The sequence below is a fragment of the Gymnodraco acuticeps genome, unplaced genomic scaffold, assembly GCF_902827175.1.
Source record: "Gymnodraco acuticeps unplaced genomic scaffold, fGymAcu1.1, whole genome shotgun sequence".
Lineage (NCBI taxonomy): Eukaryota > Metazoa > Chordata > Actinopteri > Perciformes > Bathydraconidae > Gymnodraco > Gymnodraco acuticeps.
The window spans coordinates 337,651-354,464 of record NW_022992130.1 but is presented as its reverse complement, the minus strand read 5'-3'; the positions used below and the strand labels follow the sequence as shown (position 1 = coordinate 354,464).

Here is a 16,814-nt window from a genome sequence, read left to right as displayed (position 1 = left end):
ATTCCTCCCAGCTGAGAAATCTGCAGCAAAAAGACAACAGCAAATGTACCCGTTTCCATTCACAAGTTGTATTTAAATGTCACGCTTTGTTCAGTGGACGCTGGTGCTAGTGATTGTTCAAAGAGGCAGATGGACATGTTCTCCTGCTCTGCTGTCTGGCTCCTTTTATTCCCTCTCTGCTTTATGGGCCTACTCATACGGAGGCACACTAAATAAAGCACAGCTCAAAGTGTTTACATACCTGAGCATTACATATTTACACATGCAGTAATGCTTATAGGCTCAGTGGACTACTGCCTGCAACAGCACACAACTGCTGAGATGAGGGAATGTAGCAAAGACGTCTGACAGGGCAAGAAACTCCAGCAGGCAGACAATTATACAGATTTTAAACTAATCCAAAGGGTAATCATATGTATGAGAAGAGAAAGGGAAACGTTATAATTATTACTTTTTTAAACTTTCCTTTGTAAACAGCTCTTCCCTAGTGATTACTATACTGTACACTCAAAGGCATAAACACATGTACATCTGTACATGCATACACTTCTGCTATGTACGCACATTTAGTTTAACCTTTAATCTAATGTAAAACAAATGGATGACATGGCTTGAGTTTTGATGTGTTATTGTCTGTTGCCATACTCCCAGATTTAATCAATTCAATTGGGAATAATTGTATCATTACTGCTACAAATAAAGGCTTAAGCACATGAAAACATATACCTCAATTATCTTCAAAGTAAAGACTCAAAATGATCTCTTTGTTGTGTCACTCAGTTGTCAGTTACTTGTCTACGGAAATCTATGACATCAATGGGTGCAAGAAAAGAAAGAAAAATCTTATCTAGTCATGGAAGAACGCAGTGACTAGAGCAGCTATTCAACAGCACAATGTGACTAATCAGAGCTCATGGACAATCGCATACACAATGCAACACCATGACCTTTTCCGTTGCATCTTAGTCATCTTTGTCTTGAACAGCCAATAATCCTGTGTGTGTGCGTGCGTGTGTGAGCGCGTGCGTGTGTATGTGTGTGTTTGTGTGTGTGTGTGTGTGTGTGTGTGTGTGTGTGTGTGTGTGTGTGTGTGTGCGTGTGTGTGTGTGTGTGTGTGTGTGTACAAATAATTAGACTTAGTGATGCCCTGGTGATATCCAGTCAGACAGTCTAAAGGAGTGTTATGTGTGTGAGTCCTCCCTCTCAAAAACGTGTTGTATCAACCACTTAGGAGAGTTTGAAGTGGTGTTTTGATATAAGAGATAAATGAGGTTTGGGCTGGTGCCATCGTGTGGCAAAGGTGACCCTCTCTGCCAAAGCAGCTGGTGGTGGGAAAAGGGAAGTTTAAGTACCTATTTGAATAATTTTGATGTCTTTAATGTTTACATTTTGTAATATTTGCTTAGCTTATATAGACACGATACCACTCAATCTCTGTAGTACATCGTTCAGGTTAAGAAATTCACTTTTTATTTTCCTATCAAGTGCGGCCATTGTGTCCATGTCGTTAAGATGCGTGCAATCTTTTCGGGAAAACGTGATTAATGTGAGCTGTCTTGTGGCTGGATGGTGCAACGTCTCCACGGTCTAATGACCCTCTCTGACTCATGCAGTGTACAGTTGAGACTAGGACTCTTAACACACCTAAAAGACTTAACTTAAAAGACACCTTTCTTTAAAAAAAAAAAAAACTAAAAATCATCTTTATAAGTTATTTAAATGTGGCCGTTTTGTATATTGTTAACATCTTTAAATGAAATAGGCTGTTGGCAGAATTTCTTTGCATGGAACTTTTTACGGTACATTATATTTATAATACTGACACTCTCCCAAAGGTCCATAAACCTAATGTAAAGAATGTGTTCTTGAAGGTGTTGAGTTTTATGATCAACAAAGATATCCCATAAATAAAATAGATACCTTCTAAAAGTGTCAGAGTCTCTGCCATGTTTTTAAGGATACTTTCTCTTGTTGGGTTTGTATAAATTCAGGATTCCTTTCTGCTCTGTCTGGTCTCTGAGACTGTAACTGGCTGTCGTTAAGGAGAGGAAGAACATATAGATCCTATATGGGCCAGGCAGGAGCCATTGCTTTGGATGAGGAGGGGCAGGCTGATTAAATATATATTTACACGGATATATTTTGTAGATAATTTGCAAATTATTTCAAACGTAACCTCTCTTTAAATCTTCTTGAGTTATTTCACATCTACTTTTTCTTTTTTACATAGTCAAATAGCTTTAGTCATTCATCTCAATAATGGAGCGAGTGAGTGTTTATCCCATCAGATAAATTGGACTTTTGTGCAGCTGTGAAACTTCATTTGCACATAAACTCTGAGAAATCCATGTTGCTCATATGGGGCCCACTGTCTTATAATCTGCCTTATTGGTGTTATTTGCCAAATGTTTAAGAATGAATGCTTATGATGAACTTGAAAGATGTATTTGTATTAAATATAATTTTTTTTTTTTTTCACTCCAAGTGAAATATTCAGGAGTGTGGAGGAGTATTAGGCTACATCTTACATTTCAGTGTTGCAACTCCCTCCCTAACATTGATAATACTTAATTTGGAATTTGTCCTTGAAATAGAAAAAACCGGTCAAAAAGGTTTTATACAACTCATTGCTTTTCTCCTTCTCTCTATGTCCAGCCCTTCCCCATGACACAAAAACAAACACAACCCACCCATGTTTCAACAGAAATTGTGTCTTTAAATAGATTGAATAATATTAATAAACCAAATAGATGGAAACAAAAACGTGTTTCGTTTTTTTAAAGAACAGATCAGCAGTGTTAGCTTTTACATAATTATTTTTGCTGTAAATCATTACAAAATAATAACCACACTCAACTCTTCCTTTCATATAAAACATTTTGTCACACAGTTATAATTGTATCAATTGACAGAGCTTTGTCATGCCCACACTATATTACTGAAGGCTAACACTTATATATTTTACAATAATAATGATGATTTATTATCATTATCATTTCAATTGCCTTGAATCACTGAATAGCTTGAAATAGTCATGCTGTAAGACATTGGCATTTTAGAAACCCTGAAAAACAGGCCAAAATGCTAAATTGGCTTCTAGAAAAAATAACGCAGAAAAAAATTAATATGTACAATCCCAGTCAGTCCGACAATAGCCTGATCCATACAGAAAGCTGCCAACACGTTGAGTGCAGAGACCCTAACTTGTCCAGGTAATGTGTCCTCAGCAACAGCTCAGAACATCCCCCCACAGGACCTGCTGCCCAGGCTCCAGGGCTGGCAGTAGTAGTGCAGGCAGGGCTGGTACCGATAGGCCTGCTGGTACAGAGGCACAGTCACTGGGATTTGTAGTCCATTGGCCTGATAGTACTTTTGATTGTCCCTCACCAGCAATTGTACTGCTACTTTCTTCGGTGAGCTGCACGCCACCAGCTCGGCTGCCATCTGGCGCCGTTTGGTTTTATATCTCCGGTTCTGGAACCAGATCTTCACCTGGGTCTCTGTCAGCTTCAGAGCGTCTGCCAGGCCGGACCGATCTGGACCGGAGAGATATCGCTGCGTGTTGAACCGACGCTCAAGCTCGTAGACCTGTGCGTGAGAGAAGGCCGCCCGGGAGCGCTTCTTCGCACCCGGCATGCACTGCTGCTCATCGGCCGAACATCTCACCGTCTCCCCGCTGAGGTGGCCTCCCTCCTCCGCCTCCTCCTCTTCTTTCAGACGTTTATCCGGATCCACACAGTGTTGCTGCTGATCGGTAGCGCCTATGACAACGGAGATGACAATAGGTGTGTGTTTCTCTGTCAAGATGCTGGTCAAAAGCCTAAAGCCACTAAAGCTGCTGGCTGAGAGGTCCCTTCAAGCTTTCCTCTTCCTCATCCCTTTCACACAACAAATCAGGTATATAATGGAATGGATAATAACCTCTTGGTTGCATTTTATAGCACTGTCCCACAGCAACAATACCCTTCTCAAACACACATTTTAACGTACATGTATATCTATAACATTGAATATTCGTAACACACAGTATATAACTGTCCCTTATTCACATTTTTTGTTTTATCGAAAATTTGATAAATGCAAACATTTCCTCATAAAGACACATCTGCTGTGAATCAAACCCATATTTTATTTCTTAAATATTAGACAAATGGGCCATTGAGGTGAAACAAATTAATCACTATTCAAGGCAAGGTTTTCTTATCTTTTTTCTTTTTAAATGTGCAATAATTTTAACTTCAATATGCAAATGAGGGCAAGTGTAATTTACATTAATTTACAAGTAACAAGCGAAATTATCAACAAGTTGTCATTTTAGTTTGAATGTAAAACCAGACACCAGAGCCATAATTGCTTACTAACGGGGAGAATAAAACGGCTCACCTTCTCTGAGTTCAGTCTCCTCTCCTGTGGCTTCTTCTTTGAGAGTAACAGATCGGAGGTTTCCCACAGACAGCCTTAGATCAGCGGGGAGTCTCCCCGGATGGAGGGGGTTCTCATCCGCGTCTTTAGATAGACCGGGGACCCTCGTGCCATGCCCTGTGCAGATGTTGCGCTTTAGTGCGCAGATCTCATCTGCACTCCTATCGGGCTTCTCCTGGGCATCACGTCCGGTGAGTATGTCTTTTATGGAGAAGGACGAAAAACTCAATGTCATGATTTTAATGAGAGCAGGGATATTTCTTCAGGATCGCATGAGATTTACTTGGAGACATCGAGAGATCAGCCTCTCCAAAACAAAAGTCCTCACTGATCGATGTTTCACAGCTCTCAGTAATTGCTCTAATTTAATTGTGGTGAGCTCAGTCCGGACTGCTAATGAACAGACTACACCAGGAGCTGTCAGATCTTTACTATATTCTGGGCAGCAGCAGCAACAGCAGCAGTTAACCTTTGATAGGACAGACTCTGCTGGTCCCTCCTCCGAACCGCCCAGCTCCACGCGCTCGGACCACGGACAATCATTTCACAGACGAGGTATTACTCTTTGTTGAGGTGGAATTTTTAAAAGAACCAAATTAATTATTTAAAAAAAGATTAATAGCTCTTTAGTTACAAGTGGAAGTTGTGATTAGTATTACAAATATCAATTATATGAACACTGTAGTAAGAACATCTGATGCGTAAAGTTCATTGAGCGTGCGTAAAACGCAGGTTTTCATATGCAAGTGGTTATAAACCCTTATACAATTCCACAGCATGCCGAATTTATACGAATGATTATATTCCGTAAAACTTCAATGTGACCCTCTTTCTAAATAAAATAGCTAAATAAGGTTCAATCCATGTTTTAATCTCAACAAAATGCAATAATCGTTACTGAGAATCTCAGCATTTTTTTCATTTTTCTTGATAATAATGATATGATATTTTTTTTCATTTGTATTTATACTGTTTTTAAGTTTTAAATTATTTAGTCTGAGAGCTGTAACGCCATCAAAACTATAATATATGAAAGCAAATCCCTTAACTTATTATTTTGTATTTGACTAAATAACTGAAAGAGACCTTATAGATATTGTCTGAAGAGAGGACTTTTAGTCATGTTACTCAAACGGATGAGTAGCGCCACCGTGTGGTCATGATGCATGGTGCCCAAAGTGCTCAAAGTTAAAGAGGCGCTTAAAAACAGAAGATGGCAACTCCACCAATACACCCCTCCCCTTTCTCTCTTTTTTGCTTACACACACTCGCACTCTTGCACAGTCGACAGACCCGTCCTTCATGACAGAGACACAATGACAGATGGACGGATCTGCCTCCTTCGTGTTGTTTTGTTTTTGTCCAGTAACTAAACGGAAACAATCTCTCTGTTTGAGTACAAATCAGCTCCAGAATGTCACTACACGTCCGGAATGGGAAACATGGAGGCACAATGAACATGTGTTCACACTACGAGATGATATCCACACCAATAATTTGACTCTGGGAAAAGCATATTGGAATAGCTTGGGGGAATTTAGGCCAATAGTAACATTATTTCTGCAATACACGCTGTTGCAATTGATTATATGTACCCGATCACTTACTCAGGTTTGTAGGCAACATGCCTCTTTAAAAACTGTGTCCATACTCGTATTTTCGACTTCACTTTACTTTGCCTTTGTGTTTTGTTCCTTGACGCGCACAACCTGGAAACTCGAAATAAGCATTGAATACATCTCTTTAGACCAATAGCAATTACTGAACATGTGTTTTGCTTTCGATCATTTGAGAAAATTATATCATTTATGTTTCGCTCGAATATGAAATAATATTTGAGTCTGGTGAGTCTGCATCAAGTTGCTTTCACACTCAAGTCAAGCCAATCATTTTACAGTGAACACAGGTGTATTTGTACACTGTGCATGCACCCTCTATACTTAAACCTTTCCAATTTCATATTCAATTTGACCAGAAGCCTTACTCTGACATTGATGAATAAAGGTAACATTTGAAATGCATTCGCTATAGTCCTGAACAAGGTTTTCCACATCTGATGCCATCTTGGTGACCAGGTTGACACCTAGGAGCCTTTGCTTCTCCACGCACTTTATATATATATACTTTATATATCTATATTTGGGCTCTTCTTCCTTTGTGAGCTCCTCAAGTGGTTGCCATTGGAGACTTTGTTTTGGGAAACTCCACGCCTTACGCAGCGATGGTCGCTGCTATCTTTGGAGGGGAAAGATAGTGATCGCAGCGCCTGTCAGAGCAGCCATGGCCAGGCCGCGTCCTCAGGCTTCGCCGTCCTGTCGCCAGCTCTATTTACACTAGTGACTGTGCAGCACTTAGAGCTGACACCAGGTATGTCCTACCGGCAAAGCAGTAGCCAGGGGAAGTGGCCAGTCAGGCTATCAGAGGAGACAAACACTGTTTACGTTGCCATTCATCTCCATTAATAGTGTCTGCGTATTCGGAGGTGAAGGTGTTTACTTAACTCATCTCCAATTAACACTGAGTGTCCTCGAGTGCAGTTAGTGAAAATGTGGGTAATTATTAAAGGATTATGTTATAATATATCATAACAATGACTGCTATATCATTGAAACCATTTCCTATTATTATTATTATGATTAATATTATTATAATAATCACAACAATTATTGTTGTAAATATAGGCCTGGCCGATATTATACATATATGTTGTATGTTTGTCTCTGTCAGTATCATACATCACCGAAGAGAACAATTCCCAACACTATTTATCATCCAAGCTCCGAGTTTATTCGCTGTGTGGGTCCCGATGGCTGTCTGGTTAATGTCCATCTCTGAATCCTGACCGGACATTAGCTCGCCTCTAAATTCTCTCTGTTTCTGGTTCTTGTCTCAAACTAAAGTCTACCCAACTTTCTCACAGTCAAAAAGAGTTTGCTTCGCTTGAGAAACGATTGGAGACGATAAGAAACCTCACGTAAATATAGAATAAGATGAACTGGACGTTACTTTAAGATTGAGATGCAAGTAAATGCTCTTACAAGATCGTAAACGCATTTTCACATTGGCCTACATAATATATATTGTATATCACACACACACACACACACACACACACACACACACACACACACACACACACACACACACACACACACACACACACACACACACACACACACACACACACACACACACACACACACACACACACACACACACACGCACGCACGCACACACAATGTCATTATTGGCGATAATGTTCGTCATTGCAGCTTGAGTGTAACCAGACTTTAAGCATCAGGTCACATTGTTCATTTAATTTAGCCAATTTTAGAGTAATACAAAGTATTTTGGCCGAAAATAGATCTAACTTTTAATAAGGCAAAAATCACAATAATTTAAGAATGCATTGTCTTGCAATGATGCGATTGTATTATTATTTTAGTCCTATTTTTATTAATTACTATGGACTATATACCATATGCATAATACATACATTTGTATGTATTTATTATAATTTTATAATTTATATATGTATTATGTATCGCATAATACATACAACAATTTGAGACGAAATCTGCTTTTCTTCTGCAACATACATCCGACAATCAAATATCCAACAGCAGGTTTAATACTTTTTTATTAATACGTTTCTAAGAACAATGCGCATACTGTTTTGGTTTGAATCAGTCAACGAGTTAGGGTTTCCTCACAGGCCTGCCTTGAATTACAGCTGGCCTTTACTTGTGTTGTTGTTACAGAGATTTAAGTTGTGCTTTCGTTGCATTTGTCGATCTGGTGTAGCCATTTAGTCCATTTATTCATCTCAGAGAAGTCTCTCCCCGCTGTGATCGTGCGTAAAGACTGCGCTACCATCACCATCAGGGCCGTCCTGGCCAACTGGAGGCCCCACGCAAAGATATGATTTCGGCCCTGATCACCATGCCCGTATGCCCTGCAGAGCTCCCTGGCAGGCTGGGACTCCTGGTCCTTGGGGCGCCTGGCTTTGCGTCTGTGCACCAATAATTCCCAAATTCATGTTCATAAAAGCATTAGCAGAGGTGTTGCTGGGTGGCAGAGCAGGCAAACTCGAATAAGTACAAGAGTAAGTGTTATACAGCGAGTTGTTGTAGTTGTATGCAGGATAGCCATTGTAGCTGTATGGGTTTGGAGCTCCCACTGTGTAAGAAGCGTTATAGTTCTGTGATCCAGTCAGACACGGCCTCCCGTCCCGGACCAGCACCGGCACAGCTACCCTCCTGGGCGGCGGTGGGTGGTGGTGGTGATGGTGATGACCTGCCATCTCCAGACTCTTGTCCTGCCTTTGCCTCTTGCATTTGTACCTCCGGTTCTGGAACCAGATCTTGACCTGGGTGGAGGTGAGTTTCAGAGAGCTGGCCAGGTGCTCTCTCTCCGGGGCGGACAGGTAACGCTGCTGCTTGAAGCGCCGCTCAAGCTCAAACACCTGAGTCTGGGAGAAGAGCACGCGGGGTTTCCTCCTGGTCCTCTGCTGCTTGGTGGCCGGCTTCTCCGAGTCTGGATCCTCACACTCGCCCCGCAACGCCCCGCAGCTCTCTGCGTGGAGAATAAATGTTTCAATGAACATAACATTTACAACTAAACTGTAGTAGAGAAATATGCATCAAACACTGCTAGCTCAACTCATATTGACATCCACATGAATTCATGAATGTCTAAATATTATTTTCTTAAAATATGACAGTTATTTCAACAGCATATACATATTTTGGATTTTTTTTAAATGTAGTGATATTTTTTCATTATTTTACCACAACAAGATTTTAAATATGAATTACAAAATATTAAAAATAATAAAACGATGAATTGATTGGAAATAGCTTTACCGATATTTGTAATCGATCAAATCAATCAAGACCTGCATAAAAGAGGACTCAATGAATGTAATGTATCCAGGAACAATTACTGCGCTAACAAATTTAAATATATTTTTATTCTAACATTTATACCGATTTCTGTGATTATGTATTACACATAGGCATCATTCGCAGCAAATTATTGCTTATGACTGTATTTATTAGAATTGTTTTGAAAAATACAAATCACTTCAGAATTAAACAACCCCCATCCAATCTGCCATTCGCTTTGGGGGACTGAAGGGTAATGTGTTATATTTTGAAATGTTTAACGCTATCTTAGCCGCTTCTTATTTATTTTTAAAACATCTTTATCAGCCTAACATAATTTAAAAAAACTCTCTTTCTTGTACATTTCTTTCCGTGCATTTTTTCTGTTTCTTGTGGGCCACTACTTGTCCAATATCACAAATCTATTGCTGAATATTACAGTTGTATTTAATTGAAACAATCTTAAATGCTTGTAAGCTTTATACACAACGACTAATGGAACAATGGGCGTCCATCGTGCAAGGTGGGGCTCTTGCTTTAGAGATGAATGAAACACAAAGAATAAATCATAGGCATATATATTAGCCTACTATTTAATTTAAATATGATTACATATTTTTAGTAGGCTAATTTATCCCAAAGCAGAGTTATTATCTTCCCTCGATAAGCATTTTGCGATGGTTTCATTTATTCATGCTTCAAGAAATGATACCTTGTGAGTTCGCAGTCATATTTTCTCCGGCATAGGCTATATCAAAGTTAATTTGTGAGATGCAGGTTTTGTTTAGCAAGACATGAAACTCCTCTGTCATTTATGTTGCCTCCTCCATGCTACCAACAACATATGTCATCACCACCATCCTCAAACTTTTAGATGAACATATTACTATTATAAGAATTATAACTCACTGCTATCTTGGTCCTCCAGCTCGGTCTCCAGCCGGAGCTCTGCGGAGTGTTTCTGCGCCGGGCTGTCGAACATCTCCCCCGGCAGCCCGGACTCCGGCAGCCGGTCCTGTGAAGCAGGCAGCGTGTTAAGGTACGACATCCTCTCCTCGCTCTCCGAGAGTCCGGAGCTGATGGGACTCGGACTGTCCCTCCCGGCCAACATGCAGGAGGGGGGTGAATGAGAGCGGAAAGGTTTATTTGGGAAAGCTCCCTGCTGTGACAGAGCCCCGGAGAGACCGAAGCAGGAGAAATACTGGAGTTGGTGCTGCTGAGATTGTTGCTGCAACTCTAACTTCAAAATGTCCTTCACGGAGAAAGGCGTGGTAGAAGAAGTTATGAGTGGGCTGGGGAGCATTATTACCACCAACAGAGAGATGACGGGTAACAAATAGTCAACAGGCCCAAAATTGGACTAATTTGTCTCCGGACGGTGCGTATAAACTGTAAATACCCCGTGGTAAATTTGAAGAATCGTCGCGCACTGCTTGTTTTTCATGCAGATGGAGGAGGGCTGGTTTTCTTTCAGCTGTGACATCCCTCTCTTTTGGCTGTGTGTCTATGTCTGCAGGGCTGGGTGAGAAAGAGAGGTCGATCCTGTTTGGTTGGCTGAATTAGGTTATAGAGAAAGAGCTGGGTCAGCCAAGATGCTGTCCTCTCCCTTTCAGTGACGTGCTGAAGCGGGGGAGGGATGACGGTTCTCTCTCTCTCTCCCCCTCTCTCTCTTTTACATACTTTCTGTTTTCCCAGCAGAAAACACTAACACCAATAAGGCATTAAAAAAGCCTTTCATGGTGTGCAATGAAAACATTTATATGGGGAAATCCACTGTTTATCCACCCAATAGTTTATCCGCTGACTCGAATAGCATGTATTATCTCCTCGCCTCTGCTGAATGGACCAACGTCCTCACAGTTCTTCCCATCATCACTACAGTGCTTTTTAGATTAGGCATATCTTCGTTTCCTGTCTGGGCAAACCATGGATAAGATACTCTGCCGTAACTGTGGGAAATGCGATAAAATTGGCAACCCGAAGAGATATGAAGTATATAAATGTAGTGATTTATTTAGGTCTACTTATTCTGGGAAAGTTGGATTATTTTCCACCAAAAATTGGCCACGGTGATGCTTTTCCTTGACAATATGTTCAGCATTTTGGAAAGAAGCCCATGCGTAATATATTAGTTAAATTAATGTTAGTCAATTTTAAAGACTACTCTCTGCAACATTTTATTTTTCAGTTTATAATGTATTTCAATAATGATAATACAAATAATACCACCTTATTTATATCATGTTAGAATAAGATGTTCTTTAGATAGCGTTGGACACCAATACAATTATTCTCACAATACAGTATTCGAAATGTTTTTTCCTATTAAATAAATTATAAATAGAAACATTTATGTGAATCTTTTCTTGGATGTAGGGCTACCTGTGTGCCAAAGGGCAAACATGCTGTAAGGGGACACCTCTGGTTGCCTATCTGTGGCCAAGTGCAGGCGCCAGGGTCTGAAGGCCCATTGCTCCTAAACCGTGTGGAAAGAAAAGGACGGCATGCCGACATAATCTCATCCGCTCACCATCAACACGGCGCTGTTTAGATTAGGGCAGCGTCTTCTCCTCTTCTGGGGATCTATGTCTTTTTAAAATGCTCCGTTTAAGTGGAGAAGCATTAGGTCTGTGGAGAAAATAGGCGTCAGTGTACACAAGGCTATCTATTCCAATGTGCTCTCGGGAAACAATAACATTACTTTGGATTATAATTGAGTGTGCGCTTGGGAAACCGTGAAACAGCCATAGGCTACATTATAGTATTTCCTGAGATTTATAAGAACACGTAGGCTAATGACAATTTTTCCCAATATCAAAAGTTATTTTTTTTGGTGCAAGTTAGGCTATGAGGATTTAAGAGGAATATATTTGCACGTAAAATACCCTAAAATGCGCTCATTGTGTTTCCCAATCCCAAATATTAACATGTATTGGGTGCAATAATTAAAAGAGACAACAGACCAAATACAGGAACCAATGCCTTAATTATCAGATAAATAACTGGTAGGATTAACGCGTAGGCCTACAGTGTCTAACGATATCATGCTATTAAGAGAAACGATTTCTTACAGTCCACTGAACCATGTGAATTTAGAGCGTCACCTGTCAGAGACGTGGGCTCCAATGGCACAATTACCTTTTTAACGCGTGCGCGTGCTCAAACTCGCGAGACCTTAACTGACCATCAGTGGTTTTCGCGTGCCACCGACGTGGCAGAAGTGGCAGAGCGTGTTTACGGAGCGGAAGAGTCTGTTTCCTGCCTGTAACAAAACCCAGACTCCCAGAGAGTGTCAAGGAGATGCTCTGCATGATGAATGCAAGACCCCATATATCATCTTCATCTCAGAATCATCGTGATAAACCGGGTTAGGTCAAGCCTGCAGCATGCAGGTCAGCATGGATACACCACAGGGGTCCTAACATATTTAATAGACACAAAAACAAAAATAAGCTATACAAACGATTTTTTTTTTACATTTGCAGCAATTTAAATTCACTCACAATTCAAGTTCTGGAGAATTCTTTGAAGTTGATGGCTTGCCATGCAGGGGTGAAACTTCCTGTCCTCCCTTCCCTCCATTGGCAGAGTGGCAGGTGTATATCACTGGTTGCAGGCCAACAACACTGATTCACTTGGAAATGTAGGGTTGAACGTTCAAAACAGATCCCTGAACACTGAAGGAAAGTTTGATGACTTGGTAATGACTTCAATTATCTTCCCCCTGTAGCCTCTGTTTCTGTAAAGCCGAAAGGCGTTCGATATCTGATGGTTTTACCGCAGTGGTAAATACGTAAAGAAAGCTTCAACACCTCCAGCGTCTGTGCTCACACGCGTGTGTGTACTGAAAGAAAATGTGTGTTATTATGACTTGACAGAGCTCTGTAGAGGAGCACTTAACATCTTTCTACAAAGGAGCTAGTTGTTTACAGGTGGTACTACTCTAACAGCCTGGATGTGTGATGAGGAACTGAAGTATGACTATCCATTTGTCTCACAAAAGCTAGATCGTTACATTAGGAGAAATGGATTAGCTCAAGTGTGTTTATCATTTGTTTTCCATGCTGTTTAGTGAAGCAGCTCCCCAGCATTCTGTATTAGGAAACAGCGTGGCAAAATGGAAGACACAAGACCATAAAGGACCTTGAAAATATAGAAGAAAGCACAATTAAATGCATAATGTTAATGATGGACTTTCCTTTTTATTTCATGGTCATCCGTAAGAATGGCGTAGCACCAAGGCAAAACAAACTGTTGTGTGTCAGTAATGGTTAAGCTCTCCGGTCCCGGAAGGTGAGTCTTATCAGCAGCCCATGTGATGGTGTCAGTAGCCAGGATCCAGACTGCTATTGTGCCCCTGCCTCGGTCCGAGTGACGGATGACAGGGCCTTCTCCCTGGAGGAAGTGAGGAGGCCAGAGGCGAGCCTGGGGCCAGAGTTTTAAGCAAAACCCACTCACCTTGGAAAATGTTAACTATTCCACAACGGCAGGCCTAAGGTGCTAACTAACTTGCAGGTTGCACCAGTCCCTCAGGGCTCATTGTGTTAACCAGGTCAGGGGAAAATATACTAATTAGTTTGTTTGAAAGACGGTGAGAGGGTGATGTGTTTGAGGACCAATGCCCTGTTCTGTGTATCGAAAGGTCTAACTTGAAGACCATGAAATGAGGAAGTGAGGTCAGGCCAGTCTGGGTCCCCTGCCCTTTGCCTTCCCTTGGGTCTCATAAATTAGCCCGCTGTAATTCTCTCCCAGACGGCCTTGCCCCAGCAGGTGTGTGTTTGTATATATGAGCACTAACAGGGGGATGTAAGCGCTGTAATGTCTGTGATCTACGGTGTTGGGAATGTAGTTTTGGAGGAAACATGCAATCTAAATATGCTTATCCTCTCTGCAGCCACACAGGCCATGTAGATAAAGACCCTGCAGGCTTTAACTGAATAGGATGTGTGGACCTGGAATGTTCCTTAGCTTCTGTCCTATTTGGCATTGGGAAAAGTATCACATATCAAAAGGTTGAATCAAGTTCATCTTTGCTCTAAGTAACTCCGGCAGTAATGGCTCTCTTGGGAAAAACAATGTTGCTGTAGTTTGAAGAAGCATGCATGCATCCCGGCCTCAAGCGGTAAACATTCTTGAAATAAAATGCTCTGGCTCTCCAGCAAACATGCTGGTATCTTCATCAAAGGGACAGTTTGTTTTAGCAAAACTCAAACCCCTCATGAATAAAGTTCTTTTTTTATAAATAATTACCGTACAGGCATGTAGTTTCATTATCTGTAAATGGGAGAATTAAATCCCCAACGATGAGCTTCCCATGCGGATAAATACAAATACCATTCTTCATTTTCGATAATGACATAGTCAGGTTTTTTTTTAATTGCATTTTCTTTTTGTGGCTTTATGCAACAGAAAATAATCACTCGGGGTAATCAATCAGACAAAACTCTTCCACTTCCTGTCTTTGTTTCTTTGCATGCATATTTGTATGAGGCTGAGGTCTGGAAAGCCTGAGTTGGCCAAAAGACAACATCAATCAATGAAAATGGCTCACTGTAGACCTTGGGTTCCACCCAGCCTTATAGGGTAAAGGCCAAATCTGTGAAAAACATGAGTGACATGCATATTAGCTGATCTTTATAACATAACGATCAATTTAGTTAAAAAAAGTGACACATAAATTACGTTTGGGGTTTTAAACTAATTGTTGGATATTTTGCAAATAATCAAATTAATTTGCTTCGATGGATGAAAATTAATACTCATGTCCATGCATTAAATGTAAGGCCGCAACCTGTACATGCCAGCAACAAGTTTAGCTTTAGCTCAAAGGCTGAATACAAAGGGGAACAGCTAACACAGGAAAAACAAACTCCGCTTATCATCTCTGAGTCTCACAGATTAACATATTAACCACTGATAGCACCGAAACATATCTTTAGAGATGTTGGATGTTGTTACCACCAGGCAGAGCCACACATCTCTCTTTCCATCTTCAGTGTGTGTGCTAAGCTAAGCTAACCAGCTACTGGATGTAGCTCCATTGTACAGATAAGAGAGTGGTATCAATCACTACTGCCATGTTTTCCCAGCTGTGGAAAGTAACTGTTGCAACTGTGAAATGTATCTGTTTGAAGGAGAAAATTGCGAACTGCTCATATTCAGAATCTGGTAAATTGCCAAGTCTGTTCTCAGATAAAAATAATTTGCATTGGTGAATTGGTGCATAACATAAACAAAGTAAAATAAATTCAAATTGAATAGGAAATAACTAGAAACATAAACATTTAATAAAAGAGAAATACAAAACAAATCTGAAAACATAAAGAATATACAAGAAACCAAACGTTAAAATCATAATAAGAAAGAAAAAACCTCAATAAATACTTAACTTAAATGTGTATCTTAAAGTGTATTGCAATGATAGTAATGTGATTGTATTTACTCTCAATTTATACAATTATTCAGCAAATCTTGTCACTCGGGATAACAAATAGGATTTTTACAGAGTGAAGCAAATGTTTGCACAAAAAATAAACAGATTTCATGTCATAAGATGGAGCACACACATACAAGACATGTACACACACACAAACACATCAGTTGGAATGTTGTCAGACGTACAGAGCACTGATCTGTCTGTCATTGCATGCATGCTCCATCAGTCATTGGGCTACACAGGGAGGTCCTGTGCTCTTTGTTGTTGCTGTGTCTAGTCCCTTGTTAGAGAATTGATGACACTGTCTTTGGAAAACAAACAAGGCGGGAAGCTAAAAAGGTGGTCACTCACCACAGCTCTCTGACCCAGAGACACAGAGGCCACCTCAACATGCGAGCAGCGTCCCCCTTGGAATGTGCTGCAGTGTGTGTGCACACGCTCCTGTTGGTGTTTCACTGATACCGCGGCTGGAATGTGACTGTCTTGTACCAGCGTCCTTTAGTAACAATGGTAACCTGGGTGCAAAAAGGAAAACACTGCGATAAAAGACACTTTGTTGGCACTACCTTTTTTTTGGTCATATTTGCATTGCGTTTCTGCATGCCAAAATAAATGTTCCACATATCAATGTCAGGGAAATGCTGAGAAGCTGCCTCTGAATGTTTGGCTGAATAACTCTCATTGATCTGGATGTGACACTCTCTCCCTGTGGGCACTGACTTGCCAGAGGCGGCTGCTGTCACTTCTGGCTCTGACTCACACTTCACATCACAGCAGACCGAGATCCCGGGGCCTCCCCAGTACGTACACACCAAACCCTGCCCTGGGCCCCGAGCCTTCTTCTGGGAGCTCAAATCCCATAATTGCAGGGCTGACAGTGATAGCTAACATACAAGACACCCTCACCTGGTCGTAAAGAATGAAAACATCTACTGTCAAAGTGAAGCGAGGAGATGAGTGGGGGTGGTACAGGGTATGGGGAAAGTGAGTAACCTCTGGGGGTAAACATGAGGGTAAAATAATAACTGAGTGTTCAGTGATAAACCAATGGATTAAATATACCACTGGTT

General features: G+C 40.8%; 2 protein-coding genes across 2 annotated transcripts; both read right to left on the bottom strand.

The window, feature by feature from the left end:
- Nucleotides 1-2,754: 2,754 nt before the first annotated feature.
- nkx3.3 (NK3 homeobox 3) lies at nt 2,755-4,749 on the bottom strand. The gene is made up of 2 exons (XM_034203846.1): nt 4,384-4,749; nt 2,755-3,761 (listed from the first exon to the last, which is right to left on the bottom strand). The coding sequence occupies exons 1-2, from the start codon at nt 4,655-4,657 to the stop codon at nt 3,235-3,237; spliced, it is 801 nt and encodes a 266-aa protein (XP_034059737.1). The 5' UTR covers nt 4,658-4,749; the 3' UTR covers nt 2,755-3,234.
- Nucleotides 4,750-8,054: 3,305 nt separating this feature from the next.
- nkx2.3 (NK2 homeobox 3) lies at nt 8,055-10,859 on the bottom strand. Its single transcript, XM_034203819.1, has 2 exons — nt 10,218-10,859; nt 8,055-8,997 (listed from the first exon to the last, which is right to left on the bottom strand). The coding sequence occupies exons 1-2, from the start codon at nt 10,609-10,611 to the stop codon at nt 8,360-8,362; spliced, it is 1,032 nt and encodes a 343-aa protein (XP_034059710.1). The 5' UTR covers nt 10,612-10,859; the 3' UTR covers nt 8,055-8,359.
- Nucleotides 10,860-16,814: the final 5,955 nt, after the last annotated feature.

What these genes read in the sequence shown, in the direction of transcription:
- nkx2.3 (XM_034203819.1), bottom strand. Translation starts at nt 10,611, where the DNA reads ATGCTCCCCAGCCCACTCATAACTTCTTCTACCACGCCTTTCTCCGTG. An exon ending in GCTGGAGGACCAAGATAGCA is followed by an intron (nt 8,998 to 10,217) that starts GTGAGTTATAAT and finishes TTCTCCACGCAG; the next exon opens with AGAGCTGCGGGGCGTTGCGG.
- nkx3.3 (XM_034203846.1), bottom strand. Translation starts at nt 4,657, where the DNA reads ATGACATTGAGTTTTTCGTCCTTCTCCATAAAAGACATACTCACCGGA. An exon ending in GGAGACTGAACTCAGAGAAG is followed by an intron (nt 3,762 to 4,383) that starts GTGAGCCGTTTT and finishes CCGTTGTCATAG; the next exon opens with GCGCTACCGATCAGCAGCAA.